The sequence below is a fragment of the Cryptomeria japonica genome, chromosome 1 (assembly GCF_030272615.1).
Source record: "Cryptomeria japonica chromosome 1, Sugi_1.0, whole genome shotgun sequence".
In the NCBI taxonomy this organism is placed as follows: domain Eukaryota; kingdom Viridiplantae; phylum Streptophyta; class Pinopsida; order Cupressales; family Cupressaceae; genus Cryptomeria; species Cryptomeria japonica.
Genome location: NC_081405.1, coordinates 167237885 through 167260313, shown reverse-complemented (window position 1 = coordinate 167260313; position 22429 = coordinate 167237885). Strand labels below are relative to the sequence as shown.

Below are 22429 nucleotides of genomic sequence, written 5' to 3'. Positions count from 1 at the left end.
TGCAGTAACCAGATGTATGTATCAGATGCAGCACAAATGTAGGCTCACTTATGTATATGCCTGGTTATAGAGTCCATGACATATGGGGGGGTATCATATCCATATCAAGCATCCGATACCCAAATACATTAACCAGACCGAGAAGTATGCAGCAACTCTAGTCTAAACCTTTGCCATCTGCCAGTCTGTGCTTTCATCACCCCAACAGCAGTTGACTGGAACATAAGCAAGCAATTATCTACTAGAGCAATGATCTTATATTCTTTGTCATCTTATTTTCTTCAAGCAAAGGGACAGGCTGCAACTACGTAAAATATCCATGTGGTATTAAGGAACTGTAGAAGCAAAGGGACAGGCTACAAATTTCCATTTGTTCTTTGGTGCAAATTTCTAAGATTAGGCACTTCTTATTCTTGCATGTGAGGTCTTTTATTTTTTGAAGTTATTTACTTGCATTCTAGTTTTTCTTTTCCAACAGTAGAATCAATTAAGTATGCATTCCAGTTTATGTTTTCCAAAGATAGAATCAAATTAAGTATGACACTACCTTAAGAGTGCTTCCATTTACCACACCCTTTATGTTAGGATTAAGATGCCATCAACCCTGTAAATCCTATATTATTTGATTTGTTCCAATATCTTTGTCAAGGAGTCTTTGTAATATAGTTCTTCCTATAGTTGTAAATGCATTCATTAGGGATGATGGGGTCCACCAGCAACAATAAATAATTACTTGCGACAAAAATAAATTAACTTCTCAGGCTGGGAACTTGGAAAGGAGGGAAACTTGTCGCTTGATGTTCCATGTAGGTGATAATTAGCTTCCCCAAAGTGGGTGCTTGGAAAAGAGGAAAGAGGTGTCTTTTGGGATGCCAAAATGGATAATTTTACACATTCCAAGAGGAATTCCAATAAGTTGGACGTTTAATTTTTGCAAGGGACTTTTGGGCGCCATGTTTTACCATAGTATGTGCACCTCTTGTTGGGAAAACCTATAGTGTTATCCTTCCACATTTCCTATAAATTGGAGCCTTAGGAGTGGTAAGATATGCTTTTGAATGCTTTTCATTGAGAGTTCATTGTAATCTTGTTTGAAGAAAATGCTATATATTTTGCCTCTCTTCTTCGTGGAGATTCTCCCCGAAAGGGTTTCTCCACATAAATATTGTGTAATGTGATGTCCTAATGGTGTTTGTTGATTTCTTATGTTGATGATTCTAATTATTAAATCTATTATTGGTATTCTACAATTAAGTACACTTAATTGAATGTTGTTTCATAAATAAACATACTTAATTTCAGATTTGCATATTGTAGTAGTTTACCTTTCTTATCCCAACACTTTAGTGGGTCTCCTTGGATTATCTTTGTTTTAACATCATCATTATATCTAACTTCACCAAAAACATATGGTCCAAGCCATCTCACCTAGAACTTCCAGTAAGTTCACATGGAAATGGATACTCCAATTTTTTGCATGTTTTACGTATATTTGCTTGGAACATTTATTTTCTTTAATGTTTCAATTTTCCTTTTGGCAGGTTTTTGAAATTGGCTTTTACTAACCCTGAACAAGTTATGGCTCCCACTGGTCTGGTAACTTATCTAGTCATATCATATACGATCCGGATGTGGACTCGTATTCAACTATGTATGGACATGGTATCCTAGTCACATATGGCAGCTATTCGTATCCTTAAGTGAATATTCATCTCAAGTTGTGCCAAGCCCTTTGATGGACTTTACTCACTTGTTGAGTTTGACTGACTTTAGCATCCCTCATACTGTTTTAACCATCTGTACTTTAGGGTTCTCATTTACCTGCTCTGCTCATTTCTAGATATTAATATGTTTTCTTTCTTCCTGACCCGATAGTTGTCTGATTCTTCCCATCAAATTGATAAACAGTTCAAATGTGTACAAAAGGTACTGTAAACTCCATCAACAGAGCCACTTCCAGTAGATAATCAAGCTGGACTGTCATATAACCTACTAATCCCAATCCTTCTTATGTGTTGTCTTCATACCCAAAGAACAGCATGTGCTCTGTTTTCCTTGTCATTCTTATCGGGACAGCAAATTATCATCAAGCCTATGACATGCATCTTGCAGAATGCTTAAACAAATCTATTAAACTCCTTCAATGATGAACCGTAAATTAAAAAACCAATGCCCATGTTAAATCCAGAAAATGGTTTCCCTGATCACCATTCGATACAATAGTGCATCCAAAAATACAAAAAAGGTAATTTTTTTTATAAAGGGTTGACATTTGTAAGTGTAACTGCTGTGCAGTCAATAATATGTAGAGTTTTAACACTTGACTACACAATCTGTTTGCATCATCATACATCCAGCTTCACTTATCTTTGTCTCCCCTAGTAATAAAGCTTAAACACAAAAGAAAACCCAATTTGAAATGGATCTTGTGTCCAATGGAATATTGATGCATTGCATAGGAACCCATATCCTTCGGGCATTGATTGCAAGCTTTTGTATATCAATAGTCCTTAGTCCTTGATAAGGGTTACCTCCAATCACCTCATATGCTCTCTATAATATCTTTTAAAACTTCATGAAGCATAAAATTATTGTGATTAATTTTATTTAACTCCCCAAAAATGAATAAATACTGCTAAATACACTTCTCTCAATTGGCAACTTTGATAGGGCCATTCATTCAACAACTCCTATTTCAATAACGAGTAAATGCATGCATAGGGAAAATCATCCTTAATATGTTATAACTTCCATGCCCACCTCTATCCACAATAGGTACTTAAGCTTAGTCGAAATCTTCCTCATTTTAACACCCACACTCAACTTGGAATCATCAAATAATAACCAAGGACAGATTCATTCAAAACACTACATATAGAAAGCCCGTGGTTGGTGAAGAATATGAAAGAAGCTCCAAAGAGAAAAGGCTGACACGGGCTATAGCAAGCCCTTCTTTTCATGTTGTAGAAGGATTTGTTTTTTCTTCAGATTATTTCCTTCTTGTATAGCAATTAGAATGGAATATTTTATCATCATTAGGCTGCTTTAGGGCTGCTTAAATCAACAGCATGTATTTCAAGATCGATGCCTCAAAATGGTTTCATTTAAACAAATCAATAATTTCTAGCAGTGTTCAATTCATTCAAACTTCGTATCTTTTCTTAACAAAGAATTTTTAGGAGCAAAGATAGAATCATGGTAGCATTACCCAGAAGAAACTATGACTAACAGCAAAAAAGTGTCAGTTATTCAATAAACTGTAAATAACTTATGGGTTTTCAAATAAACCTACAGGTTTTTCCAAAGTTCTTCATAAAATCTGCCTACTGCACCTATAAAACTTAGATTTTTATTTTAAACCTCATTATTTTTATTTTTCAGTCCAAAATCAACTATCGAGAGCACAGATGAATAGGCTATCGAGAGCACAGGTGAATAGGCAATCGAGGTTCTCAGCAAATTTGCACACACATTGAGAATTTGAGAGTAACTGGCAAATTAAGACACACATTGAGAATTCGAGAGTAACTGGCAACATTCAACAAATTTGTTATTGCAATAGACTTCTGTTTACACTTTCAACTTGCCATGTCAATGACATGTATAAACAATGGTACTGTGGTTAGAATAGTACCTAATGTATCTTCTAAAATTACCAATATGCCTAAGAAAAGTCCTTGTCTGTGATTGTCTGTGGCATTCACTTTCGCTGTTGGAAATGTGAAATGACTCAGGTAATTTCCATGTCTACCTAAAGACCAACTATGCACACAAAATAATTCGGTACAATACTATGTGGTTAAAGAAAATGGATTTGTCTCTCTAGCATGATTCTTAGGGTGCAAAATATTCCTTAAAATTAAATAGACTAAAACTTGTCTAATCATTTGAGTATAACCTCAAACAATTTGGGATGTACTAAAAGATGGATTAAGATTAAATTTCATTCCAACCATGAAATTAGTAACTCTATTTTCATTTATGATTGTTTATTTATTTCCATTGCTTTAAGGTTAAAAATTGACATAATACTATTTGTAGACATAATTGGCATTGGCTAGTAGAACAACCATATTTAGCTTGCCAAGCTCTACTTGAAAATCCTGATTACATTTAAGATTCGAGGAATGTTCAAATCAGCAAACAAGATTAATCTCCTACTTCAGTTTCCTTGACATTTAGTCATTATATGAATAAATAATGATATTTTCTTTCATCAACACAGCATCCAGCAATGTATTTACACTTACTTTTATTTTTCCTCAGTTTTTACATAATGCATGAGAAATTCTGTGGGGAAGAAGTAATCTTGCTACTAAAATTCATCTTTAAAATTTTATTTTTGCTTCTATACAAAAAAATGTTCATTGTCAGTTTCTTGAGAGTGGCAGTATAAAACAAACTGATATGTTGAATCTTCCCCCTTGAGCATAAAACAACAAGCCAACTGCATCCTTTTGGGTGATTCTTCCAATATCCAGGTATATTAATTTATGAACACCAGTCACAAAAATTAGCTTACCTATACACTCGTATCTTCTTCTTTTTTAAATTGTGTTTAGACATGTGGACTTAGTGTCTTTATTCCCTTTAATGATTATATATCCTTTCAGTTTTGGAAACCCGACTTTCTGAAGGCAAAAATACAAAGCCGTAGAGAATTTGGTTTATAGAAGACAGAATATTGTTCCTTAGAGATTTGGTATAGAGCTCTATTATGCTATTTTTCTTTCTATAATTTTGCAGTTTAATTGGGTGTTCTAACTTCTTACATAAACTCCACTAATCTGTCTTTTTTATCATTTATAAATCTATCAATGTCACGGTATAAAACATTTTCATCCTTGTAAACAATTTAATATGATTTTTGAACTACACAGTTGATTTTAACTGCTTTTTAGAAGGGTCCAAAATTCCATTGTCCATCAACGTCAGAGATAATGTCAGTCCCATGGCTTAATCCATAATGGCTCTCTCATAGTTATAAGCCTCAGATTCAGAGGCTTTTATTTGAATCGGGCTGAGACTCCTTAAGACTCAGTAGGCTGATTTTTGACTTGTGCTCAGACTTGAAAATTGAAAAAGCCATGAAATGTAGAGCTTTTTAAGGATTCGCCATTCATTAAATCAACTTTAAATACATAATAAACTAATCAAATAGAAGCTACTTTGATCTCACACACAAATTTAAATCAATCAAATGCTCACAGAAGCAGATTTGAGCTGAGTCTCTCTGATGGTACTCTAGCTCACACCTGTCGTACATTAATCATTCCAAGAAGCATAATTTACACTAGCAGCAAGGGGTGGAGTGTTATGGCATGATTATATTCACAAACACTACTTAAGAGTCAACATTTATTTTTTATATATAAAAACATCAAAATTTTAAAATATATAGTAATGCCCACAAATGAAACTATTAAAAAGTTGTGTATAATATATAATATTTATTACGCTTCTCTAAATGAAAAAAAAAAAGAATTTCCAAAATACTAAAAGATGGCTTTTTTTCAAAATTAGAATAAAAAATTAAATATAAATCATTAAATCTAAAAAATACACTATGCTTTACAAAACAAAGCAAAACAAAAGAATCCTTGAATAAAAGTAAAAATTTATGTGTCTGTATATCTGTCATTTTTTCAGCTGTTTTTTGTTTATTTACATGTTTATGTATGCCTGTGTAATTTACTAGATATTAAAATTTAATATTTATAAATATATAGAAAAATAAAATAGCTCTCTAAATAACAGTTATAGTAATAATTTATTTTCATTAAACTAAAGTCACTAATTTGTATTCTTGTTATTTTAATTTCCCTTTTTTTAAGATGTGCTCTCTGTAATCTTTGCACTTCTAGTTTCTATTGATAATAAATCTCTTATTTAAAAAGATAGCTTTAATAGGATACGAGTGTTTTTGGATTTCAACTATGTTATAATTTTTAACATCGATGTTTAGGATCACACTCTGTTATCCTTCATCACAATGAAGAGAGAAAGAAGAGAATGAAAAATAGTATATAGCAGACCACAGCTAACTAATTAAGACCAAGATATATATATTTGTTTTCACCGAACTTTGATATTTATATCGTTCCCTGAACTGTCCGGGCTTGAGTGCTTGCTCCTGCAATTCAATGCATAATCAGCCATCCACAGTTGTTCGGTCTTTGCTGAAAAAGTGGGTTTATTAATAATAAATTTATAATTTTAGCCTGACATTTTCAGAATAAATTAACTTGAATGACTTTCAAGTCAATCAATTTAAGAAGAAGATTACAAAGGAACAAACCAACAAGTAGTTTAACTTTCTAGTTGGAAACTCAATAATGGGAGTATTAAATTTGAATATCAATAGGAATTTGCTTCCTCTGGCACCAGCTATAAAATCTATATGTATCTTTTAATTTATTCTAATAGAGGGAGCTAGCCCTTAGGTAGTATTTGCCAAAAAAAATTAAAAAATTTCAAAACCCCAAAAGAATTCTAAAAAGAAACAAGATATGAAAAATTGCCTCAACCTCAATATAGCATTTCAAAGCTACGATAACATTTAGGCTAAATTTATCTTCAATTAACTGTGTATGCAAATTATTGTCTGTGGTATGACTATGTACATCTTGTACACCTTCTACAGACTACTGTATAAACATAGAAGCTGATATCTTTAAAATATTGAGAATTATATTTCAATATATCTTTTCTCGGCAGGGTTCCAACATTTTCAAAGTATCTTTGACTAAAATTTTCACTAATATAAATTATTGGTGATATGTCACTAGTATTATCATAGTAAATTAGTCTTTTTTTTTATACAAGCATCAGATTTGTAAGAATTTGGTCATTCTACTCTTGAACTTCTATAAATGGGTTAGACACCTTGAATGGTGTAAGCAGCTTTTATGATTTCCAGCTGCCGTTATTGCATAGCAGTTAGATCTATTTTGCCAAGGGACAATGGCAATTATTGTTGTCATTTTATTCAAAAATAAAGTGATTATCTATAGCTGTGAAGATAACTGGTATTGGGTTTGAAAACCTTGTGAATAGGGAACATGAATGTCATTGGTAATTATGACTGTAGCTTTGACAACGGCAAACACTGCTCTCATTTTTCATGATTCATGAGCATAGTCATTACTAGACAAAACAGTCAAATGATTATGCTATCCTTTGACTTGCCATTATTGTTGCATTACAAATGTTAAGTGTTGTCATTGACTTGCTGTCATTTTGACTTATCATTAAAATAGTTATATGATTGAGGTAATTGTTTGGGAATTTTTCCTGTCATAGATCAGCTGCTAATAATGCCATACCCTTTGAGATCGTTGTCATCATTATTGTCTTTTGACATAACTCCTTTTGTGGCTAGTAATCTTCTTATGATTACTGATCAGTAGCACTCTGTCATTATTGTGACCTATACATTCTTGATCAGTATAGAGTTCAGTAGCATCCTTATTAGTACTCTAATCAATTAATATGGGTATCAATACTGCTGTCAACATTATTGGGAATGTTGCTGCTCAAAGTGATCAATATGAAACATTGTTAAGACATGATATTGCTGTCCTGAAATGCCAGGCATGAATGTTACCACTGCTGTAAACTTAAAAGTTAAGAGGTATTTGAAAAGGCTATGGAGACTTTTGTTGTCGATTGTAGTTACCATCATGTGTAGAGCTAATTCTTTTTGACTTGATAGTTAAGGAGAATAGGGTTAATAAATCTTATTTACCTTAGTTGCATTTTATTGTATTAAAGATTCATTATCATTCTGGTTATTTATTAACATTGTTAAAGGCATTTATATTACAATTATCTGTAATCAGCTATGTTCCATGGCTATTCCAGGACAGGGATGGTGGGAAATCATGGGATACATTTAGGGGACAGGAGTCTGAGGGCCATCTTTTGGGGACAGCTGGGGGACAACAATATATATAATTTTTTAATATATACATATGAGAGAGAGAGAGAGAGAGAGAGAGAGAGAGAGAGAGAGAGAGAGATTTCTTCGAGTTAATGAACAGAATAATAACAACAGCAATATAACATGACAATGTTAGAATGATGTTGGATGATCTCTGCAGAAGCCTGCATACCAACCACATTCCAAAAAGAAATTGTTTGTTTGTACGTCTCAAACAATACCACACTATACCAGACCATGTCAAATGCACCTTTAATCTCTTTTGCAACCGACAATAATAACTGACAAATACCAAATTAAGATTTTTAAAGTTTTTGAGACTATTTTGAACAATCAGAAATACAAAATATTACTGTTAAGTGTTAACTGATATATAACTTATATCATTAACTATGATTATGAATCATGATATATTTATTGTTGTTTCACTAAAGTTGTTGCTGTCACTGCTGTCATGATTAATTTGATTGTTGTTATACTACTGTCATGATATGTTTATTGCCACTATTATAATGTTGTCATGATATATTTAACAGTCATTTTACTGTTATGAATGATTTTTTAAAACAATATAAAAAATTGTTTTTCTAAGATGTCCCTTATGTGTTTCCTGTCATCCTCCATTTTAGGGAAGCATCCAAGGACATTTCCTCATTTTCTCAATTGGGGGGGGGGGGGGGGCAGCTAGGGGGCATCCCCTAATGTCCCCATGTCCCTAAAACACCTTAGGGGATGGGGATAGGGGTTTGAGGGGTGAAGACACATCCCCGTACCGGTGGTCTAAAAATTAATGCGAAAAATCCATATGTAAACTCATGATGTACACTTTTGTTTACTTTCATTCTCACTTTCTATGAAGTAAAGATGGCTTTGAATTTAAAGAACATTAGCTATTTCTCTCTCTTTATTTAATTTTACTGCATTTTTTGGGTTCCCAACATTTTCCTTTCTTTCCAATAATGTAATGTCCCTAATTTTTAAGTGATACTTAATCAAATTGATTTTTATTAAGTTGTCAACAAAATAAATAAAATATTCAAATGATGACTTACTATTAATTAATTTAATTAAAAATTAATAAAATAAAATATTATTATAATATCACAATTATTAAATATGTTTCTCCAGCAAGTCGATTCTTCCTGGAGGTCTTTATAAGGGGGTTCTTGATGATGTATCGGGCATGCTTTTGGATTTGATAATTTTTTTATGATTTCTGGAGACGAAAACCTTCAGGAGTTCAATAGAAGGACTGGACGAAAACCTAGTTCTTCGTAAGGAGTGGATTCGTGACGGAGTCTACATCTGGGCAAATTTGCGAAGTCTCCTTTAGATACAAATTTGTAAGGCTTGTTTCAGAAATAAAGATACTTGCATCTATTTCCTATTTTGAAATAAGTTTATTATAGTCTAAATATTGTTTGGCGAATCAAAGTTATATTTGAAGCCGGAAACATTATTATGTCTGAAAAATTAATAGTGCTAGCAGATTATAAGTTTTGACGCTTTTGAATATATTGGCTCTTCATAGTTTGCCAAGTCATGGTTTCTGATTATCGTGGACAAAAGCTTATATTTTAAGATTGCAAATTAATATTATATTGGGAAACTGTAATTAGCTTATTACTACAATTTTATTATGGAAGTCGCTGCTTTGGATTGAATATTTTACTTTTGCTGTTAATAGAGTATTCATGTCTGGCAATGAATAATTTTAGGAGGTGGACAATATGCACCATCGTATTGATCTTTGGCATTGATCTTTGGCATCATAAATTATTGTTCGGGCAAATATTAGAGGATGCAGAAACCATATTTCTGAGAATCGTCGGGGAAGGCATCTCCGCACTCTGCTAACACATTCATCACAGGCAGTCCTTGGCTCTCACTCCTGTTCGAAAACCTTGGTGATCGATTGGGATAAGCTAATTTGAGCTAGGAGACAGTCGCAGACCTCACGCAGGGATCGAGGAGGGCTTTCATCACGCCTGAGGACAGATATCTCAGTATTTGCCTTTGTCTATCGACAGGGCAAAGGCTGAACTGGATGAAGGAGAAAGTAATGCAATCTTAAGCAGAAATTTGGCGCTGCAAATGGAGGAATCGTCACAGCACTATCAATCAATATCAGGTTTGAGATAACAAATGCCCATTCATTTGAGGGATGGATGGATTCTTACAGCAGAGCAAGAGGAATATCAAATCACATTGAATTTAGCCAATTGTAGGGAGATAGTGCTTGCACCTAGGAACACAAGCAACAAACAAATATCGTGTCTCTACATGTCTAGTAGAAATTACATCTGCCATAGTATGTTGAACAGGCTCTACTATCTACTCTACTGGTTTGAAGATTCTCTTTGTTTCTATTCTGATTAATATAAACTAGTGATTGTCGTGGCTCCCAAAGCATTCTGAGATGCCAGATGAGATTGCTCACTGATTTCCGTTATCTTGCAAATTCATCATCTGTTGTAAAACTGGTGAAACTTGTTACAACCTCTTTGTGTGTATAAGTGGGCTTCTTTCAAATAATATCTCAAGAAATTGAAAATATCTTATCTTTGGGACGCTAAGAAATTCCTGAATATTATATTTGTTTCAATGGTACAAACCAATTGAAAACAAACAAAGGCATACTCACATAAAAGCTTAAAACCACAGCTGTTTGGGCTGCAATCTTCTTCTTCTTCTTCTTCCCTTTAAATCCCTTCTCTCATAGTGCCACTAAATAAAATGTAATCCTCTCTATGTAATATCACAAACAAGCCTTGGCTTTAAAGACTAGGCATAAGCAACAGCAGAGCCACTCTGATCCACATAGTGGGATGATACCAGTCTATCAGCCTTGTCTCTATCTCCAAAAATAACCTCAGATAATGTAGCTCAGAAAACAACCTCAAAAGTAGCCAGGCCCAAACTGACAATGCTACCCTACTCTTTAGAGCTTGGCAAGTCTATTTGACAGGACTCACTCCAGGTACCAGGTTCCAAAGTCTGCTGGCCTCATTTTAACTGGTCTGGCTCAGTACTCGCTGATTGAGGCAAATCTTATAATAATGGCTCTCTACTACATTCATATGCACTTCCCAGTAGAGGTAAAGTACAAACCCTTTGCTACTTTCTCTCCCTTAGAAGTCACCACACAGACATATATGTGGCTGAAATGCACAACAGAATACTATGGGAGCCATAGCCTATGCCCTAAACCATGCAGATGCTATAGTAATGTTTCATTCCATGAGAGAGATAAGAGAATGATTATCTCATTCAAACAGTGCAGTGTTAGGTTTTTCCTTCACCAACTCGATCCATATTGGATTTGATTCGATCTGCTTTTCCAGGGATGTGATCTTCATGTCATCAATCAGCACCACCAACGCATCGCATTCCAATGTGCGTTTTCTAAATCTGGAGGTCTGCACCATGCTTTTCTGCTTTTCTCTGTCATACGCCATTAATGGCTCAATTGTTTCCTTCAGCAAACGGGTACGAAGATCAAATCTTCTTGCAGGATGAGTTCAATCGCATGCCAGCTTGTCTTCCTCAAGCTGCAATCTTCTGGCATCCTCCATGACTTGCGGGTTCTTCATAAAAGTCAACCTGCTTGCTGACTGTTACGTCAATGCACACTTCACCGACCTGTGCTTTATCGCCGCCTAGCTTCCAGCTATCATCTTTGTCGACATCCACCTCTGCTTGGTTTGCTATGTCGGTTTGACATTCTTTGTTGACCAAGATTGACTACCGGTTCAATTCACCTTACCGATATAACCAACAAATTGAACAATCACTCTTACCGACAACACATCCTCCTGACAATTCATCTTGCCTTCTAGTGTGTCTTCATGACATTCTTTCTGTTCTACTCACCGGGTGTTGTTGTGATTTATATAACATTCCGCCTCTTCATCACAAACAAACAGCCAGCCTTCATACTGGTTTATTCCTTACCGGTAAGCTTGCCTTACCGACAAATGACACAATTCATTTGTACTGGTAACCTTCCTTTTGTCTGCTTACTCACACATGGATTGACATCATATGTCTTACTTTTCTTATACTAGTCACTACTTCTTACACACCAGTGATCATGCCAAACCAGTTGACATCAATGACAACTTAATGCTAATAATGCCAACAAGCCATCTTCGTGCATATGGTTTAATACCTCTGCCACCTCTTTGTGTGCATAGATAACTTAACACTACAATTAAATCTTAAAAGTCACTAAAAGCATTAATCTGTATGAATCAGAGAACTGGCTGATAGCTAACGTTCCTAAAAATGAACACTATGTAAACATCTACTAGTTTAGATGTCTTCAACATCCAAATTAATGTCGTTCTACAATTTTTGGGACTTCTCGCCCTTAGAAACCCATAAAAATAATGTGGGTATTCAAAATTGATGTTTGTTATCATGTATCATATTAAGATGAAAAGAAAATTAAAAGCCAACAACATGGGGAGAAAATCCATTGCCAATTGGGTATGCTAGGTGTTCAATGTTTCATCTCATTGTCTCAGTGACACCCAAATAAGATTGTCTGATAGCCTAATCAACAAAATCTTAAAACACCAAAGCACTAATCTGTGTGATGCAGCGAACTGACTGAGAGAGAGAAAGAAGGATACCTCCCAAGTTAGTGCAACCCTCGCTGGCTATTTTATCTCTTTGCATGCATAAAACACTAAACAGTATAATAATTTCTTAAGAAGTCGCCAAAGCACTATTCTGTGTGATGCTGCGAACTGGCTGATAGCTAAAGATCCTAAGAATGAACCCTTCCTAGACATCTACTTGTTCTGTCACTTCTTCTGATTTTCATAGTAATTTTCTTGTAAATTTTTTCATTTTGAAATTGCTTCGTTTAAAACCCATAAAAATGGCATGGATTTTGGATATCGTGGATCATAATTAAAATGGAACAAAAGTGAATAAAAAGGGGTAAAGATCTATCGCCGACTGGGTAGGATGGGTGTTCATTACATTATCCCATTATATCCATAATTGCAAGGGCGCCCAAATCAAATTGTCTAACAGCCAAATCAATAAAAGAAAACCTAAAACGAAAAAACAAATAGAGAAACCTAGTAGAGCTTGAGAAGCATGCCTCCTTATTGCAATCCCAATCTCACTGCAAGGCTCTTTTTATCTCTTTGCATGCATAAAACACAACAGTTCAATAAAATCTTGAAAAATTGCGAAAAGCACTAATCTATGTGGAAAACAAAACAGTTAAATAAAATCTTTAGAAATTGCAAAAAGTGCTAATCTCTGCGAATCAGAGAACTAACATAGCTTTAAATATTATAAGAACGAACCCTTCCTAAACATCTCCTCGTAGTACTCTGTCGCTTGTCTACTTCGGAAAGCTTGTCGCTTGTCCAGGCATCCAGAGTAATTTCCCTCCACAATTTCACAACTGCTTGCTCTCAGAAGCCCATAAAAACGATGTGGCATTTTGTTATCAGGGATCATAATGAAGATGAAGAAAGGTCATAAGGGGTAAAAATGTATAGCCAATTGGATGGGTCAGTTGTTCAATATTTTATCCCATTGTAATCATAGATGCAGTGACCACCCCCAAATAGAGTTGCCTGATACCCAGATAAATCAAACAAATCTAAGAAGGTTAAACAAATAGAGATATCTACCTAATGGATCATGACAAGCATACCTTCTCAGTTAGTGAAAGCTCAATCTCACTGCAGAGTTCTACCATCTCTTTGCGAACATAAAATACCAAGAAGTACAATAAATTTAAAATTCCTAAAAAGTTCCTGAAAAAGCACTAATCTGTGGGATTCGAAGAACTGGATGATAGCTAAAACTCCTGAGAAAGAACCCCACCTAAACATTTACTTTTAGGAGCATATCAATGTTCACATATCCAGAGTGATTTCCCTCTACAACTTTTAGGACTGTTTGCCCTCAGAAGCCCATAAAAGTGTCTTGGGACTTTAAGGATTATCCGAAATTGATTTTGTTATCTAGGATCACAATTAAGATGGGAAAAAACCAACAAGAAGAAGGGGTAAAAATTCATCGTCAATTGGGTAGGATAGTTCAATATTTTATGCCATTGTCTCCATAATAAAAGCACACCAACTAAAATTGCTCAATACCCAAATCATAAAAGAAATCTAATAGGGAAAAATCAAATACGGAGATATATTAGAGCATGACAAGCATACCTACTCAGTTAGTACAACCTCAATCTCACTGCAAGGCTTATTCTCCAGAGAATTTTTGCATGTAGGAACAGATTCAAACCAGGAAATCTCAATTTTCTTAGAAAGCAATCCCACGTTGAAATATATATAGTTTGCAGATGGGAGATCCACCTCAATCCCTATAACATTAACCCATATAAAGAACTTCTTTGCCTGGATGCCATCCAGATCAGTAATTTTCCCGTAGCTGAGTTTTCCTGTAACTGTCTTTTCATAATACACAAGATAATTGAATTGAACGTAACAAGGACTGTCAAGCTCAACTTTGAAGCTCCCATCATCTGCAACAGAATATGACTTCACTGAATCAGGAAGCAGCCCTATGGGCAGTCCATATTTGGCCAAAACTTCTGAAACTGGTGCATCAGCAACTACAGGATCTGCCCCCACACAGTTACACATGACCACCACCATGGCCAAAAAAGGCACCCAACTCATCACCATCCTATTAAAGATCCGTCCGCTCTGCTCAACTTTCTACCTTGCTGGTTCGTCTTCTTCCTTTCTACCTCGTGGACGTCAAAATAATTTCTCTCTTTTTTCTTTCTTTCTTCTTCCTACTAGTACAATTGCATGGATTTTCGATATATATCATTTGTTTACATAAAAGGTAGTTGTATTAATATCAGATAAATTGGGTATCTGAAGATTCGTGCCCGTCTCGGACCTACTTTCCTCGATATTTCCTAAACAAACGAGCAGATCTCATTTCTAGAGGATTGAACTGTTTAAGTACAGACAACAAATATGTTACTTCAATTGAGTGACACACGTTGAATCTCCATCCCTACACGTAATCGAAAACGGGATAAACTAAAGACAAAGGACCCACACGAACCCATAAAAGGACCCACGTTGCTTTAATTTTGGTCATCGAAGATAAGCCCTGTCCAATGCCCAGGACAGAACATAAGTGTCCCAGGGTCCCATGAAGATCTAATAAAAGATATTTGATCAAACTGCGCAAACTTCCCTAGCTGGAAATAATGTAGGTAAGGGATGGAGTACATGCACTCCGCACTCCGAAGTCTATGGAATGCACTCAGAAGTCTCTGAAAATTTTTGGTAATTTTATTTTAATTCTGTAATTACCCTGCAGATCCTTTCGTACTGTTACAGATTCTTGACTCTCACATCTAAGTCTTTTCACTATGCTTCAATTTGTGAGAAAAGACCCCATCACATGGCAGGTACCATATAAATTGAAAAATATTCTTTTTATTTTTATTAGTCTATCTAGGTACATTTGATCTGCCGGCAAAATATCATAAGCCACGAGTTTGGTGGGTTTAGTTATAGTTTTATATGATATAAAATCTATTAGATTATGTTGAGAGGCTTTTTATAATAATATTATAAAAAATTTATGTGATTATGGTGCACATATATATATAATCTATTAGGTTATTATGTTGAGAGGTTTTTTATGGTAATAATATAGAATAGTAAATGATTAATATTGCACTGTTGAGGGTAGCCCTCCTATCATTTGCGAAGGACTAGCTTAATCTAGCCCCCTACTATTCATGAAAGGTTAGCAAGCGCATTAATGAACGGATAACCCTAGGGAGGAGGAGGCTATGGAGCGCATTAATGAACTAATTAATTGAAGGTTTATTAATGAACCCCTCCATATTCTAGCTTATTCTAGCAAGTTTATTAATGAACTTAATCGAGCAAGAGGTAGATTACTATTCTAAAGGGGGACATAGCCCTACAATTCTCTGGGATTGTAGCCCTACAATTCTATGGATGGAGGGTTATTGCTAGCAAGTTCATTAACTCGGTGCTTGACTTGATTCTAGCATGCAACTATCAAGTAGATACACATAAATGAGTTTAGATAAATAAAAATATTTTTTGAAAATTGGTGGTCATTTGGGAAGTTGGTCCTTTCCTTATTATTTGGCACATTTGGTTAAAGCGTAATCAATGTAGTTTTCAGAGTACTCAAAGTCTTGTGCTACAAGTTTAGAACAAAATTAGAAGTATGGTTAAAGAAACCATTGAAGCCAAATTCTTTATTGAGTCACTTTTTACCCCTTTTAGATAGTCATGGTGCCCCACTCTTAGATCTTGGCCCTCTTGGTTCCCTTCTTAAATCATGTATTGGTGGATTTTCCACTAGGAGTGTGAAGATGGTTTCCTACTTCTTGAAGTTTTTTGAAGATTAACACAGATGGATCAGCCCATCGTAATCCTAGTTTTGCAAGGATTGGAGGAGTTGGTTGGGATTAAAGTGGCTCTATTCAATTCTTCTTTTATGGGGGTGTATTCTAATACTGTGATGGAGGCTTGGGCAATTATAAGGACAATGGAAAAAGCTAGTGAGCTAAGTAGGTCAAAGATTATCTTTGAGATGGACTCTTATGATTTTGGCCTCTTTGTTGAATAAAAGGAACTTGGAGGAGGCTTCATAGTGGCTTGCACGAGTTGTTAGGAAAATTCTCTTGATTTATTCTAGTTTTGATACCATTTCCTTTGTTCACGTCTCTAAAGAATGGAACAAAGTTGTCATTTGTCTTGCAAAACAGGATTCAAAAGGAAATACTAATTGGAATATGGGTGATTGTAATGGGTTAGATCAATACGAGATTTATCACTTATTTCAACTACTCCAAAATGATCAGAGAGATTAGTAGTTAGTGGCTAGACAGAAGGACTTATGGTACTGTTAACACTCCTTTTTTGTGGTATCACACGTATTTACATTATCATGATGACTATGACCATTTGGAAATCCAATCGAAATGTATATAACTAGATGTCTTGATTAATATATTTTTATCCTTTTCAAAATAAAATTGAAATAAAAATAAATAAATAATTATAAAGTAAAATAAAACAATTCTTAAATAAATAAACATTTCAAATATTTTTTAGATTAATATATTTAATATTTTAAAAAAATATTAATTATATTTTTTTTCTTTTTATTAAATAATTTTTTTGATAGAATATATTGCTTTTCTATCAAATTTCTTTTAATTATAAAAAAATTATATAGACCAAATAACCTAACCAAATATATTTATTTTTATCTTTCCTTCTTATCTTTTTTCCTATGGAAATTTGGTGCTCCTTCAAAAACTAACCCAAGTTCAAAGCCATATATCAATACAAAGAGTGACCAAACACAACACTCTAAAAGATTAGAAGATCAACAACCAACATTACCATTTCATATCATACTCTGTAATCCATCATCATAACAGGTTTTGCATATGAATATTCGAATCAATGCTTTAGACCATACTTCATTATCCATCATCAAGAATCATGAAGTATGATCTGAAATGTTGACTCAAAAATTTGCACACAATTGTCTCCCAAAAATAATCTACTTTGAATTAATATAAATTTAAATAATCTAATTCCTCTTATATTCTACATAATTCAATTTTTACAATTCAATATATGTAAAATAATGTTACATAGATTAAAACTTAAAATTAAAGGAAATGGGAACAATTCAAAATACTGCAGCCCTAAAAGTTACCACTAATAACCATTCTAGATTGGATGTCTACTTAAAAGATTGTTTGTTTGAATAAATAATTGAAGAAAAAGATTGTAGTGCATTAAAGAATGGTGTGATGATTATACATTGGATCACCATACTCAACAAGTTTGAATTCGTAATTAGAAATTGAAATTCAACTAACTAGAAGATAACAAATATTTCTAACAAATATTATAACATTACCATAACAAGTTTGAATTCATTAGAAATTGAAATTCAACTACATGAAATCATTGACCTTATAACATTACCATATGGAAGTCAATAAGCTAGTTAACAAATAGCAAGGATTACTCTCATTGTGGGATGGAACTTTCCTAACACTCTCTTTATTATCAAGTATTACTCAATAGTCGTGGTATAATGCAATATATTGGTATCAACTATTTTCATGTGTGAAACATTTGCTTTGTTGAGTTCCTTGAACAACAAGATAAAAGATTGCATTCATAGTCTAGATGTAGCAAATTTAACAACTTAATTAAAGACTTTCCCTCAACAAAAAATTTATAATGTCAACTAGATAATCGAAGCATTCAAATTTGTTATTAGGATTAAACTATTAACCTCAAATTTGCTTAACTAACATTATTAAACTAAATTATTTGTCTTTGTTTAGTTTAATTAAAAAATAATTTATTATTTATAAAATATAAAACTATATACTACTTGTATATAAAAGTTGAAAAACAATCTACATAATCCTTAATAATTAATTTTTTAAATATTACTTTTATTTAAAAGCTAAAAATAACCTAAACTTAATCCTTTATCATATTTAAATTATGTCTTTATTGCTATATAACCTTTTTTTTTAAACTAATTTTTTAAATATTACTTTTATTAAATAGCTAAAAATAACCTAAACTTAATCCTTTATCATATTTAAATTATGTCATTATTGCTATTTAACCTTTTTTTAAGTTTTTTAAAAATAATCTATTCAAGACTAATACTTTTATTGTGAACATTGTGCTTTGATATACAAGAATATTCAATTAATGTGTATAGAAGAACGTCATGTTACGAAGTTTGAAATATCTTAGAATTATTTAAGAATTATTTTATTTGTATTTATTGAAGTTAATTTATGATAACAAACTTGACCAAATTACTTTTTGTAGCCACAAATTTATATAATGTGGACAAGTAAGCTATTATAAAATATTGGAAAAGATTTGGAATCAACATGTAGAATTTTAATTGTATGCCTAGAATGAGAGTGCAATCAACTAATGTAATCACAATATCTAATGATTTAAATGAATTAGATAATCATTGAATCGGTCCACTTAGGGATCTAACCATGGATCACATATCTTAATATACCACCAAAAGTGAAATCGACCTTTAAGCTAACATGCATCTTTCCTATGGGATAGGGTACAAGCTTAAAAAGTCATATTCTTCATTGAGGAGTTGTATTCATTTTCCAAAGTATTCTTTCACATGTCTCTCTTGGCCTCTTTATTGGAAGAAGTGTCTATAACTCTATTCACGATAATGAAATTGGCTCTCTCCACATCAAGTGTTTTGCAAGTGGTAGATGCGTACCCCTTACATTACTCATCGGTTACACTGGCCCATTTAATTTATCTTACTTTTGTTAAATTTTATTTAGTCTTTGAATAATTTTGAACTTTCATTCTTCCTCTTTTTGATCTATATTGTTTCTTGATAAATTGATATACTATCCACTGAATTAACTTAAGATTTGATAGTCATGGATCAACAATTACAGAGCTGATTTGCTTCTTTTTTTTAAAAATGAGCCAGAGCCAAAATCCCTCTAATCATCTGTGACATCTACATTTGCTAAATTTCTTCTACAGTTTTCATGGAGGTGCTAGCACCCTCTGCTTTTACAAATTGAGTTGAAAGCACAATCTCTTCCCTATTCTCTCTCATTACAGTTTTCATATCTGCACATTTGTGTACCTGAAAATGCACATCAGAGGACCCCAAGAAGCAACATCTAGAGCATGGAGGTGCCTTCTTGGTGTTGTGATGCTTTATCCAAAGCATAGATGAGAGAAATGACCACATCATAAACATTGGCACAAATAGGATCTGGGATATCATACTTATACCAAGCATGTGTCAAAGTATGTTCTTTTGGTGCTTATCTTCTCTGCATGCATACAACAGTCCCATAAAATCTTAAAAGGTCACCAAGGGCACCTTCTCCGCATGCATACAACAGGCCCGTAAAATCTTACAAGGGCACTAGTCTGTGTGAATAAGATATGGATTACAGTTGGAAACCCTGCCAATGAATCCTCTTAAAAGGTCACCAAGGGCACCTTCTCTGCATGCATAGACAAGTCCCATTACTCTTTAGTAAGGACACCAAGGCCACTAGTCTGTGTGAATAAGATATGGGTTATAGTTGGAGGCCCTACCAATGAATCCTATTAAAGCATCTATTTCTGGATCCTGTCTCATTTGTGCAGAATTGCTAGTAATCTCCTCCAGCAAATTTGGGGTAGCCTGACCACAAAAAGCCCATAAATTGATAATGGCTAATGGCTTCTCCATGAATCATTATCCAGGGCTAATCTTTGTTATCAAATTAGGAACAAGAAAATCAACATTTTAACCTCACTATACCCATTATTGACTTCACTTAAATAGCTTACAGAAAGATTTTTCCTTTCAGATTTATCCGTTCAATGTATTGTTCTCTATTTTTCATTTCTCTAATTTTGCCTTCGTTCTAGCTCAATATTTTGGACATAAACTGTTCATATTTCCCCTTCAGCATCTAATGTATTAATCTAATGCTATACAGCATTCACTCCTTAAGACATGATAATCATGGATCAACAATTACAGGCCTAATTTATTTTTTATTTTTTCTCAAACTGAGCCAAAATCCCTCTGTTCCTTTGCCCCTATAGCATGACCGAGGCACCTACATCTCCTGGTTTTCGTTACCGGTTGGCAAGGAGATGCTAGCACCCCTTTCTGTAATTCCAAATTGAATCAAAAGCACAATCTGTTCCCTATTATTTCTCTCGTTACAGTCATCAGATTCGCACATTTGTGTACTTGAAATCGTACATAAGGGGATCTAAGAACCAAGTTCTAAACCATGGAGGTGCCTTGTTGGTGTTTTTAAAGCTTCAACCAAAACATAGATAAGAGATGGCTTACAGGATAAACATTGCCACAAATAGGATCTGGGATATCAGACTTATACCGAGCATGGGTCAGAGAATGTTTATTTTGGTGCTTATTTTCTCTGCATGCACAGAACAGTCCCATAAAATCTTAAAAGGTCACCAAGGGCACTAGTGTGTGTGAAAAAGATACGGATTATACTTGAAGATCTTACCGATGAATACTGTTAAAACATCTATTTCTAGATCCTGTCTAATTTGTGCAGAATTACTAGTGGTTTCCTCCAACAAATTTGGAGTAGCTCGACTAGAAAAGGCCCATGAATTTATATGGGTAACGGCTTCTCCATGAATCATTACCCAGCAAAAATCCTTGTTATCAGTTAATAATAAATAGGAACAAGAAAAGTCGGTCATCTAATTTATAATAATGAGGAACGGGAAAATCAATATTTAATCTCAGTATATCCACAATTGTACGGATTCCCAAATGGGAATGCATGATTAAACAGACCAATAAAGTTAAAATTAACAATGAAAACCTAATAGAAATCTGGTACAGCATGAGAAGAATACCTTCTCTGTGAGTGCGCCATCAATTTCATTGCAGGGCTCATTGCCAAGGGATTTCTTGCATGAATGAACAGATTTAAACCACGAAATCTCAATCTTCTTAGAAATTATTCCCACATTGAAGTAAATGAACTTTCCAGATGGGAGATCCACCTCCATCCCTATAACATTAACCCATATGAAAAACTGTTTTGCCTGAATGCCATTCAAATCAGTAATTTTCCCATAACTGAGTTTTCCTGTGACGGTCTTCTCATAATACACAAGATAATTGAATTGAACATAACAAGGGCTGCCAAGCTCAACCTTGAAGCTTCCATCATCTGCAAGGGAATAAGACTTGACAGAATCGGGCAGAAGGCCTATGGGCAGTCCGTATTCGGCCAAAATATCTGAAATAGGTTGATCAGATACATGAGAATCTACCCCAACAAGATTACAGATTATTACCATTGTGGCCAAAAGGGGCGCCCATCTCATCACAATCTTTGTAAAATCCATCCTCTTTGCTTATCTTCTTCCTGACTGGTTGTCTTTCTCTGCATATATTGGTGCATGCAGCTTCAATGGCAGACTATTTATACATATAGCCTGTGTTTTGTACTCAATTGTGTGTATGTGAAGAATTCAGTCATTTTCTCAATATTTGTTCTGTACACTGAAAATTGCAGTAAGGACATAAATCTCATGATTAAGCAAGCAGTGCGGAGAGCACAAGACTCTTTGACACGTCATATGATTTATTTATAAATATTTTAAGAGAAGATTAATGAATGTCAACTTTGGCAAGAAGGGCCTACCAATCTATACCCACAGCTTTCTTCTAAGGTAAAGTTTGGGTTTGAGTCTGATCACCAAATTATTTTTTATTTTTTATTTTTTATTTTTTATTTTTAAATGGGAATCCAAGTTCAATAGATGACAGAAGTTTCTATTTAAAATCAATATAATTATTGATAAGATTCCATAATTTATTTTCTCAAATAAACGATGTTATGTTTGGTTGGGAAAGTAAAATATTATTAAGATA

General features: G+C 33.9%; 2 protein-coding genes across 2 annotated transcripts in view; both read right to left on the bottom strand.

Annotated features, from left to right (window-relative positions):
• LOC131042627 (uncharacterized) overlaps nt 1-22169 on the bottom strand; it is a 37470-nt gene extending 15301 nt beyond the window's left edge. Inside the window, exon 1 of the mRNA XM_057975937.2 lies at nt 21403-22169. Within this exon, the coding sequence (XP_057831920.2) occupies nt 21403-21900 (498 nt within the window). The 5' untranslated portion in view covers nt 21901-22169. The remainder of the gene's footprint in view (nt 1-21402) is intronic.
• Nucleotides 5850-14941, bottom strand: LOC131042628 (uncharacterized). Its single transcript, XM_057975938.2, has 2 exons — nt 14143-14941; nt 5850-6133 (listed from the first exon to the last, which is right to left on the bottom strand). Exon 1 carries the CDS (start codon nt 14623-14625, stop codon nt 14143-14145), a length of 483 nt encoding a protein of 160 aa, XP_057831921.2. The 5' UTR covers nt 14626-14941; the 3' UTR covers nt 5850-6133.
• Nucleotides 22170-22429: the final 260 nt, after the last annotated feature.